The sequence below is a fragment of the Apostichopus japonicus genome, chromosome 1 (genome assembly GCF_037975245.1).
Source record: "Apostichopus japonicus isolate 1M-3 chromosome 1, ASM3797524v1, whole genome shotgun sequence".
Taxonomy (NCBI): domain Eukaryota; kingdom Metazoa; phylum Echinodermata; class Holothuroidea; order Aspidochirotida; family Stichopodidae; genus Apostichopus; species Apostichopus japonicus.
In genome coordinates, this window is record NC_092561.1 from 9,715,516 (window position 1) to 9,743,413 (window position 27,898).

At 38.0% G+C, this 27,898-nt stretch overlaps 1 protein-coding gene and 2 long non-coding RNA genes across 3 annotated transcripts in view; all 3 read left to right on the forward strand.

Moving 5' to 3' along the window:
- Positions 1-319: 319 nt before the first annotated feature.
- Positions 320-5,020, forward strand: LOC139966917 (uncharacterized). Its single transcript, XR_011792791.1, has 3 exons — positions 320-476; positions 1,753-1,942; positions 4,576-5,020. It is a non-coding gene; the product is annotated as an uncharacterized lncRNA (long non-coding RNA).
- A 1,021-nt stretch (positions 5,021-6,041) lies between these two features.
- Positions 6,042-27,898, forward strand: part of LOC139966926 (uncharacterized) — a 36,202-nt gene continuing 14,345 nt past the window's right edge. Inside the window, exon 1 of the long non-coding RNA XR_011792795.1 lies at positions 6,042-6,135. This is a non-coding gene — a long non-coding RNA (uncharacterized lncRNA). The remainder of the gene's footprint in view (positions 6,136-27,898) is intronic.
- Positions 23,358-27,852, forward strand: LOC139966912 (struthiocalcin-1-like). The gene is made up of 3 exons (XM_071970388.1): positions 23,358-23,516; positions 24,890-25,070; positions 27,535-27,852. Exons 1-3 carry the CDS (start codon positions 23,407-23,409, stop codon positions 27,745-27,747), a joined length of 504 nt encoding a protein of 167 aa, XP_071826489.1. The 5' UTR covers positions 23,358-23,406; the 3' UTR covers positions 27,748-27,852.

The window sequence follows — 27,898 nt, forward strand, 5'->3', positions numbered from 1 at the left end:
TGTTTTACTCCACAATGGTTCAGTGAAGAGATCACAGTTGTAACCAATTGTGACCCCACACAATTCCAACCCACTAACAGGATCAGTTGTCATAAAAAAAAATAAGAGTAAATCTGTACTTTGAGGATTGCCCAAAGGGCATATACATTTGCATATGCATACGCATATGCATCAATTTGGCCGGTTGCGTCACAGAAACACGTTGGTTGATTGGCTATGATATAACAGTAGCCGAATCAGCAATACATAGGCTATATAATACATCGTCTACCTCTATCTCTCTCTGCTCATGCGCACAAGTGCAGTACCAGCAAACTTGTATGGCGATCTGGTAATTGGTCACTGACGATTATAAAGAGTTATTCGGGAATGAATCACAATCATTGTATCTGAAAACGTCGAACTGTCAACAAGACCAAAAATATTTTCTATTTCACTCAACCCAATATTTCGGGAAAAAAAGCTAACAATGGCCGGTAAGTTTGTGCTGTATATTTTAACTATTCTCTTATTGCTCATAAAAAATTCAAGTTTATCATTGTAGATGAGTAAATATATTTATTTCTGTATGTAAAATCCTTCGTTTTGTTCAAAGCCACGACACTTTGAATTGGGGGGGGGGGGGGTGGGGAATCTTGGCTACTAGTGCTTTATAAAGCTATCATATTCCTGCGGGCGTGCATGGTGCAGCCATAGACGGCATTTCGTGCATGTGGTATGTCTTCTGCCCCAACCCCACCCCAACCATCTTAAACAAGTGTAGGAGTCCATGGCCAAATTATGACTTTAAAGTCATACAATGACAAACATGCCTTCAAGCTTATGTGATGTAATTTCACCCGTTTCTTGTTAATCGGCATTTAAAGGGGTATTCCGGTGGCTGAAGTAGATTGTTTAAAGAGTTGCTGGAATTCTTTTTGCATTGTTTGGTCAAACATCATATCATCATATATGGTTTTGGGGCGAAGTTATTGTTCAAATGTTGTGGTATATCGTAAATGCATTTAGCGACAGCAGAGTCCACGTTGTCTTCATGGCACTTTCAGCTGTAAACGGTTTGGCTTTGTCTAAGATATATTTAACAGATTAGAGGGAAATGATAATTCTGTAGAGAAAGTTGCACTATAATGAAATTCCGAATACTGCAGAGAAAATGAACAGAAAGGTAGACTTTCTAAATTTTTATCACATATAAATGATAATTATCATAATGATTATGATACAAAGGTAACGCTTTTGAAGATCATTTCGTTACATTTCAGTTTAACATATCTCGACTTAGGTCAAAGAAAAAAAAACATCCCTCGTCCCCTCTTTCATCTTTTTCTCTCTCTCTGTTTTTGCAAAACGTTTTAAAGTTGATTTTAAGTCCTCTCAAACATTACTTGAAGGTAGTCACCTAAGAACTACCCCGTAAGTGTGGATTGTATGCAACAAGGCAAAGCTCTACATAGTAAGAACATAAGAGTATTGTGGATTCTCGGCACCAGCACACAATCTGAGTAGAAACTGTGATATAAAAAAGCCTCAGTCCTGCCATTTTATGAAAAACTTCGGACGAAAACCTGCTATGTTTTACTTTCGTCCTTGGGAACAAATGATTTACATGACGTTTTTCAACTGACAGTGGCAAATATTGATCTCTTTAGGAGAATTGTTGCCTTGTGTTTCTATGTAATATCGTTTTAATATGAACTTTTAATCCATCAAATGGAGCTATTATAACGTTGACATGAATATTACTTCTTTAAGGGCTCAACCTCCGTATTCTGTTCCTCCTGGTGGTATTGCTGGTTGCTATGATGATGATCGGACTGGTCTCTTGCGAAGACGAAGACGAAGACAACTTTGAGATGTTCGCACGTAGAGGGAAGTGTTGTCCCGCAGACGATTGTCAGGAGTGGTGTGCCTGCTGCCGCGACTGATTTCCAAGATTGCAATGGTAAAATTGCACCTTAATGTTTCACCATTTCGTAATATAGCGTTTGAATATTTTGCACAATTTTCATATTTTTTAGAAGCTTTTTAGTTAATAAACAAAAAAGCGGGCATATATGACGTAGACGTGTATATATAGTACGAGTGTAACAGCATGACTACGAGTACAAGTAGAAGTTTCTTTTGATTACAGTACAAACATACGACCCCCAAGCACAGAAATTAATACATACCTAAAAGGATACATATCAAAGCTACTGACAAACAACAGGCTTTGCAGCGGATTTGAAGGTTACTCGCGCCATGAACAGCGGATAGGGTTACTTCGTCGTAGTAACGAGGTTGATACGAAATCCTGATCTTATCGTCACAATATCTTTCATTTCACCCGATACACACAGAGAACACAATATACATCTTTTAAGTTTTGTACCAGCGTAAAAACTTGATCGTGCTATAAATCAGTACCAAGTGCTATTAGGATGACAGTCAAAATATGATATACGATATGTGTCATCCCAACAAATCCAGTTTGATTGATTTATCGGCATCAAATATAATCCTCGGTTTTTACATATTAACCTAACAGCACTTGCTAACGATTTATCGTATTTATCAGCACGATCCAGTTTTTACTATGGTACCATTTTTTTAAAAGATTTACGGTAGTTATTGTAATTTCTCTGTGAATCGGTTGTCCATTTTCATATATAGAAACACTTGATACACCAGACTAGCTCGAATGTTTTGAGCAAAATTTACATTAGTTGAAATGAATTACAACTCACGAATATTTAGACGCTGCTTACACTGTTGTTCTTACTTTTTGAAAAATTAAGTATCCTTGCATGTTCTCAGATGTAATTACAATCTTACGTTAGGCCCTTAACTAGATACAAAACCCAGCCATCTATAGATTGCTCACCATGATAATTTTGAATAGACCGAAATGTAGGGGAGACGGATATACAGAAATGTTTGGGCCCCTGGGGAGCAGGTACTCCAAGTTGGAGGGGCACCAACAATTATATATACAGGGGCACTAATAATTAAAAGAGGGGCACAATACTCACGTACTGTTATATTTGTGAAGTTTTTGTCCACAGGATGGTGGAAAAAATTAAGGGTGTGATGGGGTGGAAGAAAAATATTCTAAAAGTGGAGGAGGCAAGCCCCTGTGCCCAGCCTGGCTACAGGACTATACTGGGAAGGGATTAATATTCAAATGGAGCCTAATAACCACCTTAAGCAAATACTCACTAATTGACACAGACTGATATACACTGCACAGTCATTTTGAAGTAAAACGTTTCTTGGCAATGTCAGTCTCAAAAGCGAGTGAAGCTCAGCGAAAGATTTTCGAAAATTGCTGCATTTTTTTTTAACTGAAAGGTACCTCACAGTAATAAAACAGCCAAGATGCCATTAGAAAATAGGTTAAAACACACTCATATACCATCTGCAAAACGATATTGGATAGAACTTCCCAAAAAAATTTCTCTGTACTTCCTGACTAATTTCAATGTAAGTTATCCGACTGTCCAAGTGAAAACTGGTATACATACTTGCAAAATAAAGTCAGAGTGGAAAAAGTCTCTAAAATATCCAACCTCCCCCATCCCCCAATTAAATGGTTATAGACTTTATTTTAAAAATATGTCGCATAACAAGGATTGACATGCTGTTTCTATATTTTGTTTACAATGTGCATGCCTTTATTGAAGAATATAAAAGTTACAATGGAACAAAAGGCACCATCATAGATGAAAAGCCTCTAAACGTGTATTGCAGCATTTTAGTAGTCTGCCACGATACATTAGTTTAGATAACCATTACTCAAGTTGATTTCTACTTTCCTATCCTAGCAATTGGATATTGCCTAGGCCTATAGGTGCTACTGTAATTTTAATATATACTAGCAGTACATATCGAGTAGCAAAAAACAAAGTTTGTTTTTTAAATAAAGAACATATTAAAGATTCCTTTTCGTTTTCCATGACGCATACATATACCCTTAGAAGTGGCTCACAGTTCTGTGTATTCAATAAGTTTGTTTTAAGAATTTCTCACAATCTTTAAAATCAACCGCGCACTTCATTGCCTAACGTTTAGATTCTAGGTAAAATAGTGTGTAGGTTGATGCTTTTGGGTGAGCTGTTCGTCTTCAAATTGCTGCAAGCGACAAGCCAGAAGTAGCTTCTATGTGTTCAAGTTCAGTGGTCTTAAGCAGTAATGATCCGCTGGAGAGCGATCTTGTTTCTCCGCGTGAATGGCAAGGCCAACGTGACAATAAATGATGTCTACTCCAAGAAAACAACCAGTGCATCATTTTCATAGATGTGATATACGTTACAAGGTATTTAGCGCACTCTGCATTAACATCTGTGGTTACGCATCATCGAACTACGACAAGCCGAGGACAAACGTATCACATGAGCTTTAACGCTGCACAGATGATTGCTTCGAGCACGCATATCGAGCACGCATATCGAGCACGCATATCGAGCACGCATATAGTAGACAGCCGTTACAGCCCCGCTGGTTTGCCGATACGCGTGACATTAATTTCTTAGAATGTTTTTTTACCCAACTAATTTTTTTCACCTCTCAACAGATTTTTTCTTTTTCAACCCACAGTCGCAAGTTTCCTGGACTTTCTCTCGCGCCAGTAAGAAGCTTCTCCAACAAACCACAATCGTTAGCAGCCGGCTAGTTGCATGTTATGCTAGAAAAACACCATCGACGTAAATTGAAATATCATATTAATTAATAAAAAAGTATTTCTTTTTCTGTTCTCATGCAGAATCTGATGTATAGAGTAAACCTTGTTTTCCATATTGTATGTTATCCGTAAATATGCATGTTAACAACGGGTATTTTACAAATAAGATGGTTTTGTCAATCGTAAAGAACTGGTGAACATGTTTAACTGGTTGTAGATGTATTAAGTCACTATGCAAATTTCGTCTTAGAAATTTAAACCACTACAGATATGTGGAGGGAAAACAATATCATAATTCTCTTTGCTAATTTTACAATTAGTGAAAAATAGAATTTGAAATAAACATGCAAATCTCTTTAATTTTATTATTTTTCTTTTCTGAATTCCTAGTCATTTTATTTCCTTCTGTGCCACCCTTCCTCCTTCCCAGTTATTGAAAACGTCAACAGTGCCTCCTTACGGCAATAATATTTCAAAGTTCCACTTTTTGTTTATGGAAATTACCCTTTTCATAATTTACAAATGTGACGTTTTTTTGTGAAATTAAAAGAAAATATTAAAACGTTTAAGTGTTGAAGAAAAAAAATCAAATACTGGATTTACGGTGACCAGAATGATGAGAGGGTCCAATTTTTCGCGACTTGTTGAGGTTATTTATCGGTTTGCTTTTCCAAATCAAAGTAAAATATCCCACTAACTTTTGAAGCTCCCCCCCACCACCCCCACCTTTCCTCAGACTGAACCCTCTTCCGCCGACTCACTATCGAATTTTTATTTTATTTTCCTGGGCATTTTCTCAAACCAATATACAGAATTTTAGCAGATTTGAGGCAATTTTTAACTTATAAGTTACACAACAAATGGGAGCTGAAAATGGTTCAGTCCCCCCAAAGAACATCGATTTCAACCATTTCATGTTGTTCAGTCCGATGCAAGGTTGCATGCTAGCCTACGTTTCTATCAAAATCCAAATGTAAATTTTACCATGTTTTACTCCATAATGGTTCAGCGAAGAGATCACAGTTGCAACCAGTTGCGAACCCACACGATTCCAACCAACTAACAGGATCAGTTGTCATAAAAAATAATATCAGTAGATCTGTACTTTGCGGATTGCCCATATATGGGCATAAACATATGCATCATTTTGGCCGGTTGCGTCACAGAAACACGTTGGTTGATTGGCTATGATATTACAGTAGCCAATCAGCAATACATAGGCTATATAATACATCGTCTACCTTTACCTCTCCCTATCTATATATATATATATATATATACTGCTCATGCGCACAAGTGCAGTCAGACCAGCAAACTTGTATGGCGATTTGGTTATTGGTCACTGACGATTATAAAGAGCTATACGGGAATGCATCACATCATTGTATCTGAAAACATCGAACTGTCAACAAGAACAAAAATATTTTCTATTTCACTCAACCCAATATTTCGGGAAAAAAAGCTAACAATGGCCGGTAAGTTTGTGCTGTATATTTTAACTATTCTCATATTGTTCATAAAAATATTCAAGTTTATTATTGTAGATGAGTAAATATATTTATTTCTGTATGTAAAATCCTTCGTTTTGTTCAAAGCCACGACACTTTGAATTGGGGGAAATCATAGCTACTAATGCTTTATAAAGCTATCATATTCCTGCGGGCGTGCATGGTGCAGCCATAGACGGCATTTCATGCACGTTGGTATGACTTCTGCCCCAAACCCACCCCACCCATCTAAAACAAGTGTCGGAGTCCATGGCCAAATGATGACTTTAAAGTCATACAATGACAAACATGCCTGTAAGCTAATGTCAAAACATCCGTTTCTTGTTAATCGACATTTAAAGGGGTATTCCGGCGGCTGAAGTAGATTGCTTAATGAGTTGCTGGAATTCTTTTTGCATTTTTTGTCAAACATTACATCATCATATATGGTTTTGTGGCGAAGTTATTGTTCAACTGTTGTGGTATATCGTAAATGCATCTAACAACAGCATAGTCCACGATGTCATCATGGCACTTGCAGCTGTAAACGTTTGGTTTTGTTAGAAATATATTTAACAGATTAGAGGGAAATGATAATTCTGTAGAGAAAGTTGCACTATAATGAAATTCCGAATGCTGCAGCGAAAATGAACAGCTGGGTAGACTTTCTAAATTTTATCACATTTAAATGATAATTATCATAATGATTATGATAGAAAGGTGTAGCTTTTGAAGAACATTTTGTTACATTTCAGTTTAACATATCTCGACTTAGGCCAAAGAAAAAAAACATCCCTCGTCCCCTCTCTCACCCTTCTCTCTCTCTGTGTTTTTTGTAAAACGTTTCAAAGGTGATTTTAAGTCCTCTCAAACATTACTTGAAGGGAATCACCTAAGAACTACCCCGTATGTGTGGATTGTATGCAACAAGGCAAAGCTCTACAGAGTAAGAACATAATAATATTTTGGATTCTCGGCACCAGCACACAATCTGAGTAAAAAATGTGATATAAAATAGCCTCAGTCCTCCCATTTTATGAAAGACTTCGGACGAAAACCTGCTATGTTTTACTTTCGTCCTTGGGAACAAATGATTTACATGACGTTTTTCAACTGACAGTGGCAAATATTGATCTCTTTAAGATAATTGTTGCCTTGTGTTTCTATGTAATATCGTTTCAATATGAAATTTGAATATGATCCATCGAATAGAGCTATTATAACGTTGACATGAATATTACTTCTTTAAGGGCTCAACCTCCGTATTCTTTTCCTCCTGGTGGTATTACTGGTTGCTATGACGATGATCGGACTGGTCTCTTGCGAAGACGAAGACGAGGACAATTTTGAGATGTTCGCACGTAGAGGGTATTGTTGTCCAGCAAGACGTTGTTTCTCTTCGTGTCCCTGCTGCCTCTCCGCCTGATTTCCAAGATCGCGAGGGTAAAATTGCACCTTAATGTTTCACCATTTCGTAATATAGCGTTTGAATATTTTGCACAATTTTCATATTTTTTAGAAGCTTTTTAGTTAATAAACAAAATGGCGGGCATATATGACGCAGACGTGTATATATAGTACAAGTGTAACAGCATGAGTACGAGTACAAGTAGAATTTTCTTTTGATTACAGTACAAACATACGATCCCCAAGCACAGAAATTAATACATACCTAAAAGGATACATATCAAAGCTACTGACAAACAACAGGCTTTGCAGCGGATTTGAAGGTCACCCGCGCCATGAATCAAGTAAAGGGTTCCTTCGTTATAGTACGAGGTTGATACGAATTCCTGATCTAATCGTCACAATATCTTTCATTTCACCCAATACACACAGACAACACAGTATACATCATTAAAGTTTTGTACCAGCGTAAAAACTGGATCGTTCTATTAGTCAGTAGCAAGTGCTATTAGGATGACAGTAAAAATATAACGATATGTGTAATCACAACAAATCCAGTTTGATTGATTTGTCGGTATCAAACATAATCCTCGGTTTTTACATATAAACCTAACAGCACTTGCTAACGATTTCTTGTATTTATCAGCACGATCCAGTTTTCACTCTGGTGCATTTTTTTTTTTTTTTTTAAGATTTACGGTTGTTATTGTTATTTCTCGGTTGTCCATTTTCACATATAGAAACACTTGATACACCAGACTAGCTCGAATGTTGTGAGCAAAATTTACATTAGTTGAAATGAATTACAACTCACGAATATTTAGACGTTGCTTACATTATTGTTCTTACTTTTTGAAAAATTAAGTATCCTCGCATGTTCTCAGATGTAATTACAATCTTACGTTAGGCCCCTTAACTAGATACAAAACCCAGCCCATCTATAGATTGCTCACCATGATAATTTTGAATAGACCGAAATGTAGGGGAGACGGATAAACATAAATGTTTGGGCCCCTGGGGAGCAGGTACTCCAAGGTGGAGGGGCACCAACAATTATATATACAGGGGCACTAATAATTAAAAGAGGGGCACAATACTCACGTAGTGTTATACTTGTGAAGTTTCTGTCCACAGGATGGTGGGGAAAATTAAGGGTGTGATGGGGTGGAAGAACAATATTCTAAATGTGGAGGAGGCAAGCCCCTGGGCCCAGCCTGGCTACAGGACTACTGGGAAGGGATTAAACTGGAGCCTAATGACCACCTTAGACAAATACTCACTAATTGACAAAGACTGATATACACTGCAAAGTCGTGTTGAGGTTAAACGTTTCTTGGCAATATAAGTCTCAAAAGCTGAAGCTCAGCCAAAGATCTTCGAAAATTGGTGCATACTTTTTATTAACTGAAAGGTATCTCACAGTAATGAAAACAGCCAAGATGCCATTAGAAAATAAGTTAAAACACACTCATATACCATCTGCAAAACGATTTTGGATAGAACTTCCCAAAAAAATTTCTCTGTACATCCTGACTAATTTCAATGTAAGTTATCCGACTGTCCAAGTGAAAACTGGTATACATACTTGCAAAATAAAGTCAGAGTGGAAAAAGTCTCTAAAAATATCCAACCTCTCCCCATCTCCCAATTAAATGGTAAGAGACTTTATTTTAAAAATATGTCGCTTAACAATTATTGACATGCTGTTTCTATTTTTGTTTACAATGTGCATGCCTTTATTGAAGAATATAAAATTAACAATGGAACGAGGCACCATCATAGATGTAAGGCCTCTTTACGTGTATTGCAGCATTTTAGTAGTCTACCACGGTACATTAGTTTAGATAATCATGTTTTAATCACCATTACTCAAGATAATTTCTACTTCCCTATCCTAGCAAGTTGATATTACATAGACCTAGGTGCCACTGTAGTTTTAATACAACGATTAATTTTATACTAGCAGTACAGATCGAATAGCAAAAAATAAATTCGTTTCATAAATTAAGAGCATGTTAAAGTTTCCTTTTCGTTCTCACAATCTGAAAACTCAACTGGGCACGTCATTGCCTTACGATTAGATCTTACGTAAAATAGCAGTGTAGGTTGATGCTTTTAGGTGAGCTGTTCGTCTTCAAAATGCTGCAAGCGACAAGCCAGAAGTAGCTTCTATATGTTCAAGTTCTGGGTCTTAAGCAGTAATTTTCCCGAATGATTGAATCCCTACTGGAGAGCGATCTCGTTTCTCTGCGTGAATGGCAAGGCCAACGTGCATCATTTTAGATGTGATATACGTTACAAGGTATTTAGCGCACTCTGCATTAACATCTGTGTTAACGCATTATCGAACTACCACAAGGCGAGGACAAACGTATCACATAAGCGTTATCTCTGCACTGATGATTACATCTAGCACGCATATCGAGCACGCACATCGAGCACGCACATCGAGCACGCATATCGAGCACGCATATAGAGCACGCATATTGAGCACGCTTATAGTAGACAGCTTTTACAACCTTGCTGGTTTGCCGATACGCGTGACATTAATTTCTTAGAATGTTTTTTTGACCCAACTAATTTTTTCCCTCTCATCAGATTTTGTCTTTTTCAACCCACAGTCGCAAGTTTCCTGGACTTTCTCTCGCGCCAGTAAGAAGCTTCTCCAACAAACCACAGCCGTAAGCTGCCGGGTAGTTGCATGTTATGCTAGAAAAACACCATCGTCTTAAATTGAATTATCATATTAATTAATAAGAAAAGTATTTCTTTTTTTTGTTCTCAGCGCCATTGAGTGTTTTAACAGTAATGTGCGCTTTATCAAGGGTTACTTCCTTAACCTTAACCTTTTCACGCAGAATCTGATGTATAGAGTAAACCGTGTTTTCCATATTGTACGTTATTCGTAAATATGCATGTTTACAACGGGTATTTTACAAATAAGATGGTTTTGTCAATCGTAAAGAACTGGTGAACATGTTTAACTGGTTGTAGATTTATTAAGTCACTCTGCAAATTTCGCCTTAGAAATTTAAACCACTACAGATAGGTGGAGGAACAAACAATATCATAATTCTCGTTGCTAATTTGACAATTAGTGAAAAATAGAATTTTATATAAACAAGTAAATCTCTTTAATTTTTGTTATACTTTTCTGAATTCCTTGTCATTTTATTACATTCTGTGCCACCCCTCCTCCTTCTCAGTTAGTAAAAACGTCAACAGTGCCTCTCTACGTCAATAATATTTCAAAGTTCCACTTTTTGTTCATGGAAATTACCTTTTCATAATTTACAAATGTGAAGTTTTTTTTGTGAAATTGAAAGAAAATATTAAAAGGTTTAAATGTTGATATATAAATCAAATACTGGACTTTCGGTGACCAGAATGATCAGAGGGTCCAATTTTTCGCGATTTTTGAGGTTATTTATCGGTTTGCTTTTCCTAATCTAAGTAAAATATTCCACTAACTTTTGAAGCTCCTCTACCCTCACCTTTCCTCAGACTGAACCCTCTTCCGCCGAATCACTATCGATTTTTTATTTTACTTGCTGGGCATTTTCTCAAATCAATATACAGAAATTTAGCAGATTTGAGTCATATTTTATTTTTTAGTTACACCACAAACCTCCCTGCCATCTGATCACTGCACTTAATTACCATTTCACCAACCAAACAGGAATAAAGGGTTTCTGTAACTACTTCACCTGCCATTTAATATTCTATCAAGTCAGTAGGCCTATACCTATAACCAACACTATTACTGTAAGTGTGCCTCATGAATATTCAGTATGTGAGGTCATGCCCTCTGTTTGGATATTCCTGCATGTGCAATTGAGAGTTCCAGGGACCTCACTTGCATTCCAGAGCTGAGTAGAGTCAGTTGTGACCAGATAGCTTATACCTTATACCTGTACATACACCTACTGTAATACTATACCTGTAACTTGTGCCAGGGTGTGGCAGCCTGTGCAATATATCCACACTGTGTGACTTTGTCACTGATTTGCGTTTGAATAAGAGTAGAGGATACCAAAGAGGTACGTTTTAATTATTGCGGTTTATAGAGAATTTATATATATTTGTAGAATCTATTTGAGTTGCGTCTTTGAGGTTTGCGTTGTATTTTCTCGTATTTATGTGTTACTTGTATGTTTGTGACGATTGCGATTTACTGATTACTTTGTGATATATTTGTACGTTTATAGACAATTTATATATATATTTTTTGTAGTTTTCACGGATTAAAATAGACGAGTGCGTAATCCAGTAGAAGCCTCAGTGTCCTCCTTACTCTATACATCTACCTCTACACCACCACGGCTACAATTACATTATTGTACATATCTAAGTGTGGGATATGCTCAACAGGGGCGGATCCAGGATTTTGAGAAAGGGGGGCCGACATCCCGATGGTAGCACTTTAGTGATCTGCGTCCTAGGGGAGGGGTCAAAAAGGGAGGGGAGGGGAGGGGGCCACAAATTTCCAAGGGGGAGGGGTTGTCCCCCTCCCCCTTGGAAATTTTTGGTTAATTGTGAGTGCTTAGATGCAAAATGGTGAAACATTTCGCCAAAAACTAGAAAAACCAGAAACGTTGCAGACACGCTTTTTTGTGCACATATTTTTTCTCGATAGACACATATTTAACAACGCTCAACAGTGCATGTACAATGGATACACTATTATTGCGTCGATTCGTTTTTTCTTCTGCGCGAAAATTATGACACCAGATTCACCCCAAGAAAAAACATAAAACAAGATATATTCAATGAGATAATTATGATATACTCATTAATGAAAGGGGGTGTAGGCGGTTTTACACTATCTAACGCAACGTTGTCGCCAAGAACCTGAAGTATTTTTAAGGGAGGGACCGATAATAAGCGGAAACGGATCACCGACCGAAAAAGTATCGGAATTTGTGGACTATTTCTTGCTTCCTATTGTATTAAAACAAAGCACCTACGTGAAAGACACAAATGACATTCTGAAAATTGTGGAAGCCACCCCGTTACCAAAAGCAGTAGTACTTGCTACACTCGATGTCGTCGCCATGTATACCAATACTCCCCAAGAGGAGGCATTAGATGTATGTTAAGAAGTCTAATGAAAAGGCGGAAAAAAGCGAATATGGAATGAATAAAATATCTTCCATATCCATGCGCAAACTAATTCCCAATAATTCCCAATAACCAATACTATCTACAAAAGATCGGTTGCGCCATGGGTAGCCAAGCCTCTCCGGAAATCTGTGATATCGTCATGTATAGACCGGAAAACCAGATTTTACCGACAGATAATAAATCTTAAAATGGCTCTGCTCTAGAGATGAAATTCTATTGCTTTACGACGGTTCACCTCAGGCACTTGAACAACTAGTAAACAGGTTGAATGAAATTCACCGCTTCTTAAAGTTTACGGTAGAAATATTACACACCGAGGTAACATACCTAGATTTGAAAATCTTCAAAGGTCCAAGGTTTGAAACCAATGGGCTATTAGACACCAACGTCTACACCAAACCCACGGAAACCTTCCAATACCTCGACAGAAACTCTGCACACCCACTTGCCACTTTTAAAGGCTTCATTAAAGGGGAAGTCTTACGATACGCACGTCTATGTAACAATGAGACTGATTTCTTACAGAAATAGAATGCGTTCACAGAGAAACTGGTACTCCGTAACTATAAGAAAGAGGATATTGCCTCAGCCACGAAAGGCATAAAATTTGAAAACCGTGGGCAATACCTCACTACCAAACATTAACAAAAGGAACCACCAATGGTGTTCAAGCTTACCTATACACCCCATATCAAAACCACGCATTTGAAAAATGTACTTTTGAAACATTGGCACTTAATCTCGCAACACGCGGACAGGGGCGTAGCGAAGTTCTTTGTTGTTGGAGGGGGGGGTGGGGGGTGTGGAGGATTTGATTTGCGGACGGATCTGGAAGTGGTGTCTGAAACGGGGGAGGGGTCTAAGGGGAGGGTGTATCCCCCTCCCCCTTTGGAAAATTTTTAGTTTTGAAACGTCCTTAGATGCAATCTGGTGCACATTTTAATTTAATTTTTTTTTTTTTAAATTTGGCACCGTAGAATTTCCATTTCGATATTATTTTTATGGCAGTCGGCAGAAGAAGAATTAATTGGGACCAATTATCGAACTGTGTTTTCAGAAAACTTCCCGGTAATAAGAAATAACTACATTCATTGATATACAAGCGAGAAACGTTAAATATTGTGTACAATTCGTGAGCCGTGTCCTTAAGTTTTCCACGGAGAACGAATGACATCTACGATGACGTCATTCTGAACAGAGGATATTAACGACACGTTGTCACACGATAGCACGACTCATGGGCTGCGGCCTATACGGAAGCCTTTAATTCCAATTCTTTCACTGAGTTGCTGGCGATTCTGGCACTCGTCTAGCTGAGCCTGGCTACAGTAGCTATACTGACGGCCGTGACATTATCAGTTATTTGCCGAGAGGTTTTTAACTTGCAGGCGTCGGGTGATTGGATTGGTGAATGAATTTATCAGAAGAACTGGAAAATCGAAATAACCGATAAAGAAGCTCCCGTTCTCCTTTTCTCTATTCAGCTTTCCTTCTTTCTTCCCCTTCCGCTCTCTTCACCTTTTCTCCTTTTGCCGACTACGCCCCTGCACGCGGATTTATCCAAACCGTTTCCAAAAGAACCGATTCTAGCCTACAAAAGGGCCCAAAATCTTAAAGATTTACTTGTTAACTCAAGGTTTCATACTAACGAAGAATCAGCTGACTCTCAAGGTTCACACGAAGCTCTTTTACATGCTCTTATAGCTGCACTTTGAGTCCATAAAAACTCGTGCACAGAAAATAGATGCATTTTGAGAACGAGACGCCCAGGCAGAATATAAAATATTCAAAGGCTACTACTGATGAAGCTACTCCTATAAAGTTTGAAAGCAGAAACCGGTCTAGTTGGTCATAAGAACCTACACTAGTCTCTCCTACACTCAATTAACCTAATAGGTGCAATTACGTTTCACCACGAGGAGCATGCTATAAGTTCATGTTCCTCGGGCCCTCCCTTAAAAATACTTCAGGTTCTTGGCGACTACGTTGCGTTAGATAGTGTAAAACCGCCTACACCCCCTTTCATTCAGATAATTATGATATACTTGCTAACTGTGCATTGATTTTCCCTGACAGTAATATTCAGCACTATAGTACTGAGCCGTATCTAATTAATACGTGATGTCGCGTTGGCCTGATAATTGCTTTAGTTTCAAATTTAGAATAAAAACGATAGCGTTTCAGGGAAGAGCTGCTGGATATATATTAGGCTTTTCTTTCACCAAGTTATGCCTATTTGGAATTTGAAGTACTCCCACATAAACAAAACGCAACTGATTTCCAAAAAGGGGGGGGGGCCGGGCCGGTCGGCCCCCTGGATCCGCCCCTGGTGATGGCTTGAACAAATCAAAATATTACAGACCGGTTCTCATTTGCATTGATTTTGGTAGACTTATTATTTATTGCAGTACCTATTTTCCGTTATAAAGTTGGGATTCCAAAAATAATGGTGGATCGAACATGTTGAATTTCTGAGCATGTACCTAATAAGTTATGCTTTCAATGTTTTCAGTGTCAAGTGTGTAATTCCACCTTGAAAATGGAAAAGGGGGAAATGAAAAGAGAAGAAAATGAAGAATATAGCTAAGGGAATATCCATGTTTTCACCTCCTGGCAACACTTTGTCATCATGACCTGACAAAGTGAGACATTCACGACACAATTTTCTATCCTGATATCTGCCAAACATTTCGATGTATCCCTTGAAATTGTAACGTTTTAAAGTTCAACACACTATTTTCATCTCAAAATATCAACTTTCCTTGAAAACTCGGGATAATTATATAATTAGGTGGTACTCTATAAAGCAGGAGAGTGTATGAGGGTGTAACAAAAGGTAAATAAACTGTTGATAACCAGGGAGAACCGGAACATATTAGTTATTCCTTGTGCTATTTTTATGTGCTATATCTCAAAAGATAGCCTAGGGTGCCCTGATGAAATCTGAAAGGGCTCACTCTCAAATGTTCACACAGCCCCACCCATGGGGGTGGAGAGGGGTAAAATTGAGATTAGTATGGCATGGTGGGTATCAAATGAAAGGAAATGCTACTAGGAATTCGTATTTTACAATACTGAGAGGGGCATCCAAATGCTCTAATATTCACCATGAATTAGGGAACCCAGGGAAAGGTCAAAATGGTATTTCATATAATATATTAATTACATAGATATTAGATATGACTATCAAATGAAAGGAAAAAACCACAAGGAATATTAATCTACGTGTTACTATGCTGCAAGGGCGTAGGAACCGGGGGGCTGGGGGCGCCAGCCCCCCAGTGAAAAATATGGAGGGGCGGAAGTATCATTCCGCCCCCCCCCCCGCTTCGCAAGTTAGAAAACCCCTTTTTCATTTCCAAATGAGAAAAATATCTCATTTGGAGCACCAAAAGTTTTTTACAAAATGGAGTGGGTGTTGAAGTGTGCTACATTGCACCACATTGCATCTGAGGCCACCTGGAAATGCCAAAAAATTCCAAAGGGGAGGGGCACACCCCCTCTCCTTAGACCCCTCCCCCAGGCCGGCCATCAGTCTTCAGCCCCCCACTCAAAAGTGCCTTCCTACGCCACTGCTATGCTGAAGAGCTAAACCTTTACCGAAAGTATTAATCTATACCCACTATTGGCTAGGTTGGGCAACGTGAGTGGGTGGGGATTGGAGGGGTATGAAAGGAAGGCATAATGGGTATCAAATAAAAGGACATAACATTAGGAATACATTCTCATAAGAATAAAAGTGATACTCCCAAACTTTGTCACATATGCTCACTTTTAGGATGCGGGTGGGGGGGGGGTGGTAGAAAACTCAGCCAGTTTGCAGATATGTAGTCAAATTTTTTAAAATAAATGGGGTAAGGGAAGCCTGTGTCATTAGGAGAGCCTCCAATGAGAAGCATAGGTATATTCAGACAAAATCGGACCCCACGTGAGAAAAGATGTTCAGGACAATGCCAATAAGACAATGTAGGTGAAATATGTGACTGTTTCTCTATGAAATACATGTTAATAAACCACACAATGGGTTTGCATCACTTTAAGTACATCACATTTGACTTCAGTTTACCTCTTATTTATTTTGCAATGTAGGTTTATCCCTCTTTATACTTCATTTTCATCCATGTATGCTAGCACATCAATATCGTCATCTACAACTATGTCCATCAAATCAAGTTCATCTATATCGGTGATATCACTTCCTTCATCTGAACTGTCTTCTTCCGACATATTTTCACTTCCGTCTTTCGAGTCATCAACAATCCTACTGCAGGTGTGCTGTTTTGCTTTGCATCCACACAGAACAGTACATGGTACATTAGCTGACCTACATTCGCATCTAGCCTTGCACTTACTTTTTGCACAACACAAAAGGTAATCCTTTGAGCTCGGACTGGGAAGGCTGGTTGTGTTGATGTTATAGGTTCCAGGACAGCATTTTCATTGATTTTCCAGCCCATGGTTTGAGCTGCAGGTAGTTCAGGCTGTGGTAGATGTGCATTCTTCATGACCAATGAGGACAAAAGTGCTCTCTTTAAATGGTGCATAAAACTATCTTCAGTGGGCAACAGACCATGAATGTCCCTTTTGGTAGTTGTTGTGAATTGGTGAATTCGGTAGGTCCTCTAAGAATCAAACTTGCAACCCTCGGCTCCTTGACAAAGAAGTTGACGAGCTTCTTGAACCAATGTGTCTGTGATTTAACCAGCGATTTAACCAGATTTAACCGCAACCTTGTTCTCCGTAACTTGCCAAGTGTGCTGCATTCTATGACCTTCCTAGCCTTTCAAAACTTCTTTCCCCCAACGTTTCGTATCTAACTGTACGGAAGCGTAGAAGGGACATTGCAATGACGAGTTACCAACTTGACAAAACAACAATTATCTGCAAATTGACGAGTTGACGAGATGGTAACGTGACAAAATTCAGAAAATTGACGTTTTGACGAGATAACGGATCTCGTCAATGCAACAATTTTCTGCAAATTGACGAGTTGCACACTTACTACCATCTCGACAAGATGACAAAATTCAGAAAATTGACGAGTTGACGAGATAACGGATCTTGTCAATGCATCAATTTTCTGGAATTTTGTCATCTTGTCGAGATGGTATACGTAGTAAGTGCACAACTGCTTCACACAAGCATATGTAAAGTGATAATTATTTAGAAAGTTGTTAAATGTCATTGATAAAATCAAGTTTTGCTTATGTCATTACTTTGCAATGTTTAATTATTGATATACCACTTTTATTTACAATTATTAAAGCTAGTTAACAACGTCATCAGATCGGATGACTAGTGAAGTATACCTGCCTGTGGTACCCTGGTGGTCATCAGCAATAACAGGACAGTGTTGCCAGATGCAAATCTGTACTAGATGCAAATTTGGTACAAACTTGGTTTTCTTAAAAGAAAACCACTGCGATAAATGTTTGCAATGGATTGCAATAAAAGTATACTCAGATGAAAGATAAATACTGAAATAGGGTAGAATTTTAATATCAAAGATGTTGAAAATACAGTATTTGATAAATGAATGCAACCAAATACAGCATAAGGTTTATTTTCCCTATACCCCAGTACAAAATATGATGTTTGCGACCCTCTGGTGGGGACTGTGTGTAATTTTGGAAGTTAGCCCATATATAGAGAGCAGATGCCAGTTTTTACATAGTCTTCAAAAATGTGAGTGAGACAAAAATAGCAGGAACAACCAATTTTTCTGGTTGAATGATTTCGGTGTTTTCCTCAAACTTTCGACCTTTTACAGAAAGTTTTTAGGAAAAAGCCAAAACTTCCACGGACTTTCGTAGGCCTAAGATAAAACACAAAATGAAAATTTGACGGTTAGCTAGCTGTTAATTTCCTCGTAGAAATGAAACCGGGCATTGCTTTTACGTCGGTATACCAATGTGCTATGCAGAGATATTTACGTGTTACGTTGACTCGAATTTTCAATGATTACAACAGCCTGGGTTGTTGCTATACATGTTTAGACATGGCACAACAAAAAGTGACGGATAAATCCAAACCGCAGCTCCCCTTCTCCGTCGGACCTGTAGAAGGTAAATAACCGGCACGCGATTATAGTAGGCTTTATATAGAATTGGTCAAACTCGTGCAGAAAAGTGTGCTGCAAAGTTATTACTATAAAACGGAAATCCTTCGAACGCTCGAGCTTTTGTGATTGTTTTTGTGACTGTTATGTTTTCATGTAACTTTGAACCTTCGTGGTTCACGATCCACACGCTAATGGTTGTCTGATTAATTCTTGCGTCACATCTTGGTTCATTCTCCTCCTTTAGTTTCGACCTCTAACGACTGTGTTTTAGTACATTGGCTCTATACAAATCGCCAGTACACACGCTTTGTCTTTATCATTGATTACTTGCAGTATGTTTTATAAACCTTACACACACATGTATCATCGATGATAGATGCCATTCATTTTTATCCCCGACGATTTGAGCAAATAACACGTAGGCAGTGTCTGTCTACCCACCTCATGTCTATAAACTTGATAAAAACAAATAAAAAACGCCGAGCTTTAATTCGATCTAATTCCATTGTATCTGCATTCTAGCTGAAGTAAAAAGATTAAAGATCAGGTTGTAAATGGTGTCAACTTTTGCCCTAAAAAAATCCCGAAAAGCCTGATTATATTAAATATTAGACGAGTATTTCGTACAAAAAGAAAACGTAGAGGCTCCGACACTATTCCGCAAATCTATAAATAGTATTGTAAGGGAGAAGAATCTGAGGGGTGGACAGCCTATATGAAATATCACAATCACAACTGCCTCAAATGTTTGACCAATTAACATGGTGTCTATACAATTCAAATCAGTGGTTTAGAGGTAGTTTGCATCTAATATGTTTATTTATTTCATATTTGTTTAAAATCATTATTGGCCTGGTTTATAGTTTTCTATATGTGATTGAACTTATTTTATATTTATTTGAGAAGAGGAGAAGGCAATAAATTAAACAAAATCAATTATTTTGTTTAGGTTTTTGTTATGTGATGGAAGTGGTGGTAATTTATATGTTAAGTATCCTCACAATTAACCAAACTATATGGCAAGTCCCATGTTCTTTATCCTCCCTGTATAGCAAGGATTGCCACATGTACCCTCCTCCCACCCTCCCCCTCCCTCATAGAAACTGTTGTGCCTCCCATCTGTCCCATCATCATGTACAACAATTCACAGTTGATATTATTCTACCACTGCTTGAATTGTGCATGGCTGTCTCTCCTTGAAATGCTGCTTCCCATTAAACTCACAATTCTTGGCTACTGAGTCCCGTCCCGTCAAACGACAGTAACAAATTGGGGAAAACCACACTGGTTAAAAGTATGCTACCACTTCACGCAAATACGTAATTCTACCAAATCTACAATGCCATTCCATGAGGCTCAAATAACAATTTTTGCATATGGCAAATGAAGTTTTATTAATTTTAGAGATTATCCGCCCAGACGACCATCCACCTAGACGATCATCCACCCAGATGACCACCCGCCCAGACGACCACCCGCCCAGACGACCACCCGCCCAGACGACCATGAAAGGGTTTTAGTGTCAGTGGTTGCAACCATCACTAAGTTAGCGCTGTACCAACGATGTGTATGTATACATATAGGCCCAGTAAATTAATCCGTCTTATGTTAATGTGGGTGAGGCTATGGTTTTTTCGAAGAGAGTTAGTCCAGACATGTCCTGGCAAAGTTTGTGAATATAAAACAAACCACGAAACGGACCATGGCACGTGCCATGGTCTCAAAAGAAACCGTACCTTCAATGTGATTGGCTGATTAAATACTGGGATAGGCCTATATTCGATTTCATACGGGGAGATATACTTGGTTTTTATAATACTGGGATATATTTTATTTAAGAATGTGATATGTTCGGTTTAGTACTGTGATATGTTCTATTTAGTACTGAGATGTATTAATGTTACTATAATTTGATTGAGTTAACACAAATATATATTAATACTGATTTTGTCCCACGCGGCTTGCCATAGGCGAAAACAACGCCTGCCAGTGTCTCACACAAGTGTCGCCATGTCCGGATTTGTAATGCCACGGGGCTTGGCACGAGCACGTTCATTCTTTATTACGAACTTGTAAAGATTTGATTACGATATATAATACCTGGACAAAATTGATCATGGAACTGGTATGTAATCTGAGCAGCTAAAGAAATATAACTACAATAAATATATAAAGGTCAACTTCAAAAGATATTTCAACATATTACAAAGAAAAGCATGTAAATCACACCACCCTTCTCTGGCCCGCAACTATTACACAATTACTGAAGGTCATCCTATATTTGCCACAAAACTTTTAACTTGCCAAATATTGTCAACACGTTTTAAAACTATTTTCCTGAAACTTTCTGAACATTCAAATTTAGTGCGAAAGTTAGAGAGCCTGGCGTTTCGATTCTAGTAGGATATTGTTCAGAGGCTAGCTGAAACGAATTTAACCTAAGAAGACGATAAGAATAGTGACGAGTGGGCGGTGGTGGGGGGTAGGGGTTGGTTTTTGACAAGTCTGATCGAGCTACAGGTGAGCAAAACATTAAAAATCAAAATAAAATATGGCATATTAGTAATTTACAGAGGAGGATAGAGTCGTTGTGAAGAAGACAAGCTAATCAATTTTCAGACTGGAAGCGTAAACTAAATATAGAATAAAGAACATCTGGTGTTAGCCAGAGGAGGAGAAAGCTGACTTCACTGGGAGGCTGGCCCAGCCTGGCTATACCACTCCCACCCCCTCCCAGGAGTACCGAGAGATTGACAGATACTTACGTTGGACAATTAAATGAGCCATGGATATAGCAAAAATAGATTCAACAAAGGAGAGGTAAGAATGATGAGAGGATAATGGGCTGTAAAAATGGTAGCGCTCCTCCCCTCTCTAGATGGGGGGGGGGGGGCTATTCAGGGGAAATATGTACTCTATACGGCACAGCAGTATAGGGCAATGTGGTCTTCGTATAACATGCTAGGTGTGTTTAAACAAGTCTTCGAAGACACTGATAAGCGTGTTGGCATCAAAGTATGGTTGTTGAAATTTGAGATTGGCGGTCATATCGATTTACTTTCAAGGATTGACAAGAGTAGATTTCCTTTCAAGTGTCAATTACATTCAAGGTTGTTGCAAGGACAATAACCCCGAGGAAGATGTTGGGGGGGGGGCACCCACAATAAATATTATACAGAATGCCCTGTTTTAAGCACTGACGTGACGACCTTTTCTTCCACTGAACAACTTTGGTTCAACCATTGAAACGTTATATCCACAACATTTCAGCAAATTTGGACAAAAGCTCTGGGAGGAGTAGCATTTTATTACGTATTCCTTTCGTCAACTCCAATGACCTTCAAATTTATAAAATATGATCCCGTGTATGAGAACTAACACAAACCTCTTAGGAAATATCAGCCAAATCGAATGAAAAATGACGAAGTTGCAGCCATTCAAACACGGTGCAAAAAAATGAAAGAATTTCGGGAAAATCGCATGATAACTATACCTCAGCTGAAATCTTTCAGCTGAGCTAAAATGTATAGTTTTTCCTTCATTTGTTATTTGTAGTGCGCTTGCGCTCTACAATACTGGGACTTATAACAGTCCTGTTCAATCATCTGCTTGGCTGATCGGTGAACTTTCAATGAAGCTTGGTATACATTCTGAAGAAATTTCAATTGCACAGGTTCGTTACGCACTAAATCTGTAGCGGATCAGTGTTGACTCTATGCACGCAAAGAAAATATATATCTTTGAGAACTGACATACTACTCCAAAACATTTAGCCTAATTAAATACTATGGTTCAACATTCTCGAATCAAAGCAAGATAGATAACATTTGAACAAACTCGAGTTGACAAGCCCAATCACAAGAGGCAACTATCAATCATATTAATCCGGTTTTGATCAATTAATTTTATTTGGTGATCTCAGCCACGTCCACCTAGTCCGTAATGACATGCATGGCATTATATGTAACACAGCTTGCTGCTCCGTACGTATATGGGGTTGGCCGTGTATGGCGTATTATATGTGCTTTGGGATGCTGAGAAACCAGCGCCTATTTTTATGCAAATACATTTTTTCTAGTTTGGAGGAGGGTGTTTGGTTGCTGAAAATGCCAAAGCTCGTAAGCAACTAGCATATCATTTGACTTCCTAGCCAACCGTAGGTGAATGTTGTTTAGCTTTCAAGTTGTTTACCAAAGAGCCTGTTCTGCTATGTCATAATCGTATAGTTTGCTTAAAATTAACATTTGATTACCCGAACAAGTTTCATACCAGTTGTGTACAAATTTAAAGGTCACCTGGAAAAATAAAAAGTTTCATTGTACTATTCAAATGGACCTTGACCTTCAGTTGTTATGGAATGTTAGAAAAAACTGATTGAAATCAAGTTATCATGATGCATTGAAAGTTTGGTCATGTTCTGTAGTTAACTTAATAATGACATTTAAAAATATATTGGTTCGATTTGAAAAGTATTTTAACAAAAAAGTTTTCATCACTTTATCTTCCTTATTACCAATCTGCCAGATTATTGCCAAACTGGCAGGCTCGAACGCTGGGACAGTGCCAATTTGTAAGGATATACACCCCTTAACTGTAGACGAGTTTGACCGTATATAAAGGCATGACCGTCTGGATTTCAATCACTTTTTCTCCATCAATACTGAAACATGAAGACCAGTCTTGTCGTTGTTGTTCTGTTGGTTTCTGCGTTCGCAGAAACTTACGGTGAATTCCGATGTCCGAAGTTTTGGACGGAATTCAATGGACATTGCTACAGGTGAGTTCATAAACTCTTTACTGAAAAACAGGCTAAAATATCAATTTTAATTAAAGTGTAAATCTCAATCCAATATCGTCTCGCTGAAATATTTGTAAATTTCCAAATCTCTCATTTTAATACGTTATGTTCACTGTTAAAAAATATATATATATTATATAAAAAATTAAAGATGAAATGTTGACTTCATATTACTGTGGCTCACCGTTTGTATCAATAACAGAGTTTATGGCTAAAATAACATGTGCATTCGCCGTAAATTCACATTCACTGCCCGTCCTGTTAAATGACAGGACGTTTTGGACGTAAAAGTACCATAATACCATATTAAATTAACATTCAACATTTGTCGTAGAATAACAGTGAGGACGCACTTTTAATTAAATAACGTTAATTAAGAATAACTATCTTTATCGTGGATATAATGACTTGATACCTATGTTATTCAACCTTTATTTGTATGTAGCGTTATACTTCATTGCCGTTTTGTATGAATTAACACACACCGAGACACTGTTCAATTTGAATATATAGAATATATTCATATATAGTGAAGGTGTTACCCAAATTTCGTTGCTTAATTATGCAGATAATTTGTCTAAATTAGGATTTAGGTTGTTAGAAATAATACATTTGATATGAAAGGATGTATGTCTATTGCTTGAAAACTTGTTTGTGCTCAAACTAAAGTGAAAGTGTTCACTATTATCATAAAAACACAAAATCGGTATAGGCCTAAATATAAATATATATATATATATATATATATATATATATATATATATATATATATATATATATATATATATATATACAGCTGACTTCGCTTAAAAGCAAATAAAACTTAAAAAACTGAAATTCATCCAAACATTATGTGTTACACGTTGAGCAGTTGTGGTATTCATTCGTATCTACACGAAATCAATTGCCGAATTAAGAAGTTAGTATACAATTAATCAGAAAGTTACCTGTTGACAGTAGGTAAAGTTCTTTTGACGGAATTCTAACGACGTAATTTTTCGTTTTCAATGTACCCGTTAGAAACCGTCCCACCGATTTTAACAAACTGCTGTTAAATAACATGGAGGCACATGCGTCCTCCTAGCTGCCGGTAGTTCACGTAAAATACAACTTCTTCTAATGGTGTAATTGTTGGATTACTCGGTAGTCAGAAGTTAATATCTTGCTCTTCAGCCCTCATTAACATCATAACAAGTAAATACAAGAATTAGGTATAGAAATGAAAACAATAGAAATACGCCAATAAGAAAGAAAGACATCCACTAAAAGACATGAAATTAAGAGCACGTGGTAAAGAGAAGTCGTAACAGTTGATAGTTCTTTGTAGCACTTGATTTGTTTGGAACACCCAGGTATTTCAACCAGCCTCGCCTAAACTTTGACGCATCGCAGTCCTACTGCCAAAACTTCAGATTGGACCCTGACAACTGCTCCTGTAGGCGTGCTGGTCTTGTGACTGTCGACTCATCCGAGGAGAACACCTTTCTCCATGAATGGTGGAAGTCAGTAAGAGAACCAATTTCCGACAGACAGGTACGTCATCAATATGTTAGAAAAATAGTTAACCCCGCTTTTACCAGGTTTATTTGTCTGGGGTATGAACGCTGTGTGGGGTGGGGTGGGTTGGGGTGTTGATGCTTACAATTTGAACGCAGTATATCAAACATATGCTTCAAGATGGTCTTATCTGTTCCACGTACTGAAAGCCTCAGTTGTGTAAACGTGTGAGACAATCTAGACACAATTTATACATCATTTGAAAGGTGGATGAGTGGGGTGGCAGGATTACGATTCTGATTTCCCCTTCCGAGCTAAGGAAGTATTTCATGGCCATGCTGGATCATTAGCTATTCTTTGTTTTTTCAGATATATTTTTAAACGAGTATTTTATATCCTGAAGAACATGTCAAAGGGACCGCAAGACAGGGTGGTGATTTAGGTTGCTCCCCTCCCCCCCCCGTTTCTTACAATGCAAACAAACAATAAGTAAAAGAGAAAGATATACGAAAGAGTTAACCCATGCTATTCGTTTGACGTTGAGAAAGTTTATTTGATCAATTATGATTGGCCTTCACCCTTTAATTCGCATATTTGCAAAGTATGCAACCTAAGTGTTTCTTATTCTTCTTATTGAATATCACTCCAGAGGAAAATTTATTTTATTGAATGATGAAAAAGGAGCACATTTTAAGAATGCAAGAGAGAAATTTGCATCCTATTGACAATCACTACATGTCGTTCTCAAGATAATAATGGTAGAAACTGTCATAGTTCGTACCATCAATGGACTTGAAGCAAACAGGTGTGATGCCATAGTTGCACATTGACAGCAAAATATTTCGTTTCAATTAATTTTTCACTCTATTGTTTTGAATTTGGATTGGGTAAGGATTCCAACTTTACTCAAGAGGGTGTGAAGTTAGTGTATAGCACCCCCAGTTTCAGTGTCTATAGTTTTGTTACTCTGTATGGCATACCTCCTCCTCTTCACATTTTTCCATTTCCTTGTTGTCCTCTACATCGTTATGTCTACAGAGGTCAGTGACTCTGTATCCGTATAAGCCCCATTTTTTGCTTGTTTCAATTCTGCTAAAGAGGAGCACATTCTTCCCTGTTGTAGTCACTGTTAGGTTTTACCACAAGCTAATGTTACGCCTTGTCTATTAAGTGTCATATTTTACTCTTATATTAATTAATATTTATTTAATAAGTATTCTGTGGGAGACTGTGTAGTTAACCACAGTTTTCCGAGTCCATGTATTAATACGCCATGGCCTTGTTTTATTCTTCCCTGAAGAGTTAAGAGTAATTTCATGCTTTGTGTAATCTCTGTGTCTAATTCCTGGATAATGAGTGGCCAAGTCTTAAGTAAAATCTTGTTTGGTAGAGTGGGATAACTCATTTCTTTCAAAGCTTCTCTTTGCTTTAATATTTCTTAAAACGCCTAAGTTTGCAAGCAAGACACTCCAAAATGTCATGCATCTGCAATCTAGAAATTTATAGAAATTAATAATATTAATTTCCAAACAGGTAAGAGTTCATCCTTTAATATTGCCCAGACCTCTCAGGAGCCTAGTCTTTTTCATTGTGCATACCTTATATATATTATATAATAGTTTCTTGATGGCAATGAGCACACAGAATAGCAGCCCCTTACTAAGAGGGTATATGTCGCCCTCCTCTTTGAGAAATGTTTGTTATGTATCAGCTGGCTTATAGAAGCTTGGGAATTATCATTCTTTAGTAAATTTATTGTGGGGGGGGGGCGGCGGCATGGCAACCCCTGACTGGAACCCGAAGAACCGCCCATAGCCCCCACCCCCACATCGTACGCCACTGTCTCTCTTTTCTCTTAATTCTAATGTCCTTTTCTCTTCCTTCTTTCTCTTCTTATCCTCTCTCCTTCACCTCGTTTTCCTCTTCCCTTCATTTTGCCGAGTGGTGCAGAATTTGCCGCTCATGGGTGAATATGTTGTGGGGGGGGGGGGTCGGTTTAGCCCTGCTTGTAGTCATATTCTCGCAAAGGTATGTGACTCGTTGCACAAGTTGCCACCCTGCTTCCCTTGATCAACTGTATGTTGTAGTTGCATTACAAGCACGTGCCGGTTCTTGGGCTTTGTGCTCCATTAGCAAAACACCAATGATGATAGCGTATCCATAGTGAGATGCAACTCAGTTTTGAAGCGCTTGTGATATTACACCTGCTTAATTAGCAAAACACCCATCTCTAGTGTATTCACAATGAGATACATGTCAATTTTGAAAATTGCAAAAGATAAAACATAGTTGTTAATGTGCTTCTATGACATTACGCCTGCTTACTTCAAGTTCACTTCTGTTGTAAAATGTTGTTAGAATCGGGAAAATGATACATAGGAATCGAATGCAAATTTCACCAGGATGCTTTTAATTATAATTCCTATCTCATCTGTAAATTGTAAAGTTTTCCTCTGGACTATCTTCTTAACAAGTTCTCGTTATAATATCTTTTAAAAAGCATGTCAGAATCGGTTACACTGACAAAGGTTCAGAGGGAAGATGGCGGTGGATCGATGGAAGTACTAGCTCCTACACCAGATGGGATAGTGGTCAGCCGGACAATGCCGGAGGGGGTCAGCACTGTGCGGTGATTTGGAAAACATCTACTGACTTCGGAAAATGGGATGATGAAGGCTGCGGCAGCAGCCGGGCATTCATCTGTGAATATTAGGATGATGATAATGAATACGTTCTAAAATTGAAATCCAATCAGTGGTAGAGTAGTTTGGTGATTGGGAACTCTTTTCTTGGCTAATAAAACGATCTCAGCAGTGAATTTGTTGTATCTCTGTTGTATCTCATTTTTAAGACGCAATGCCGTG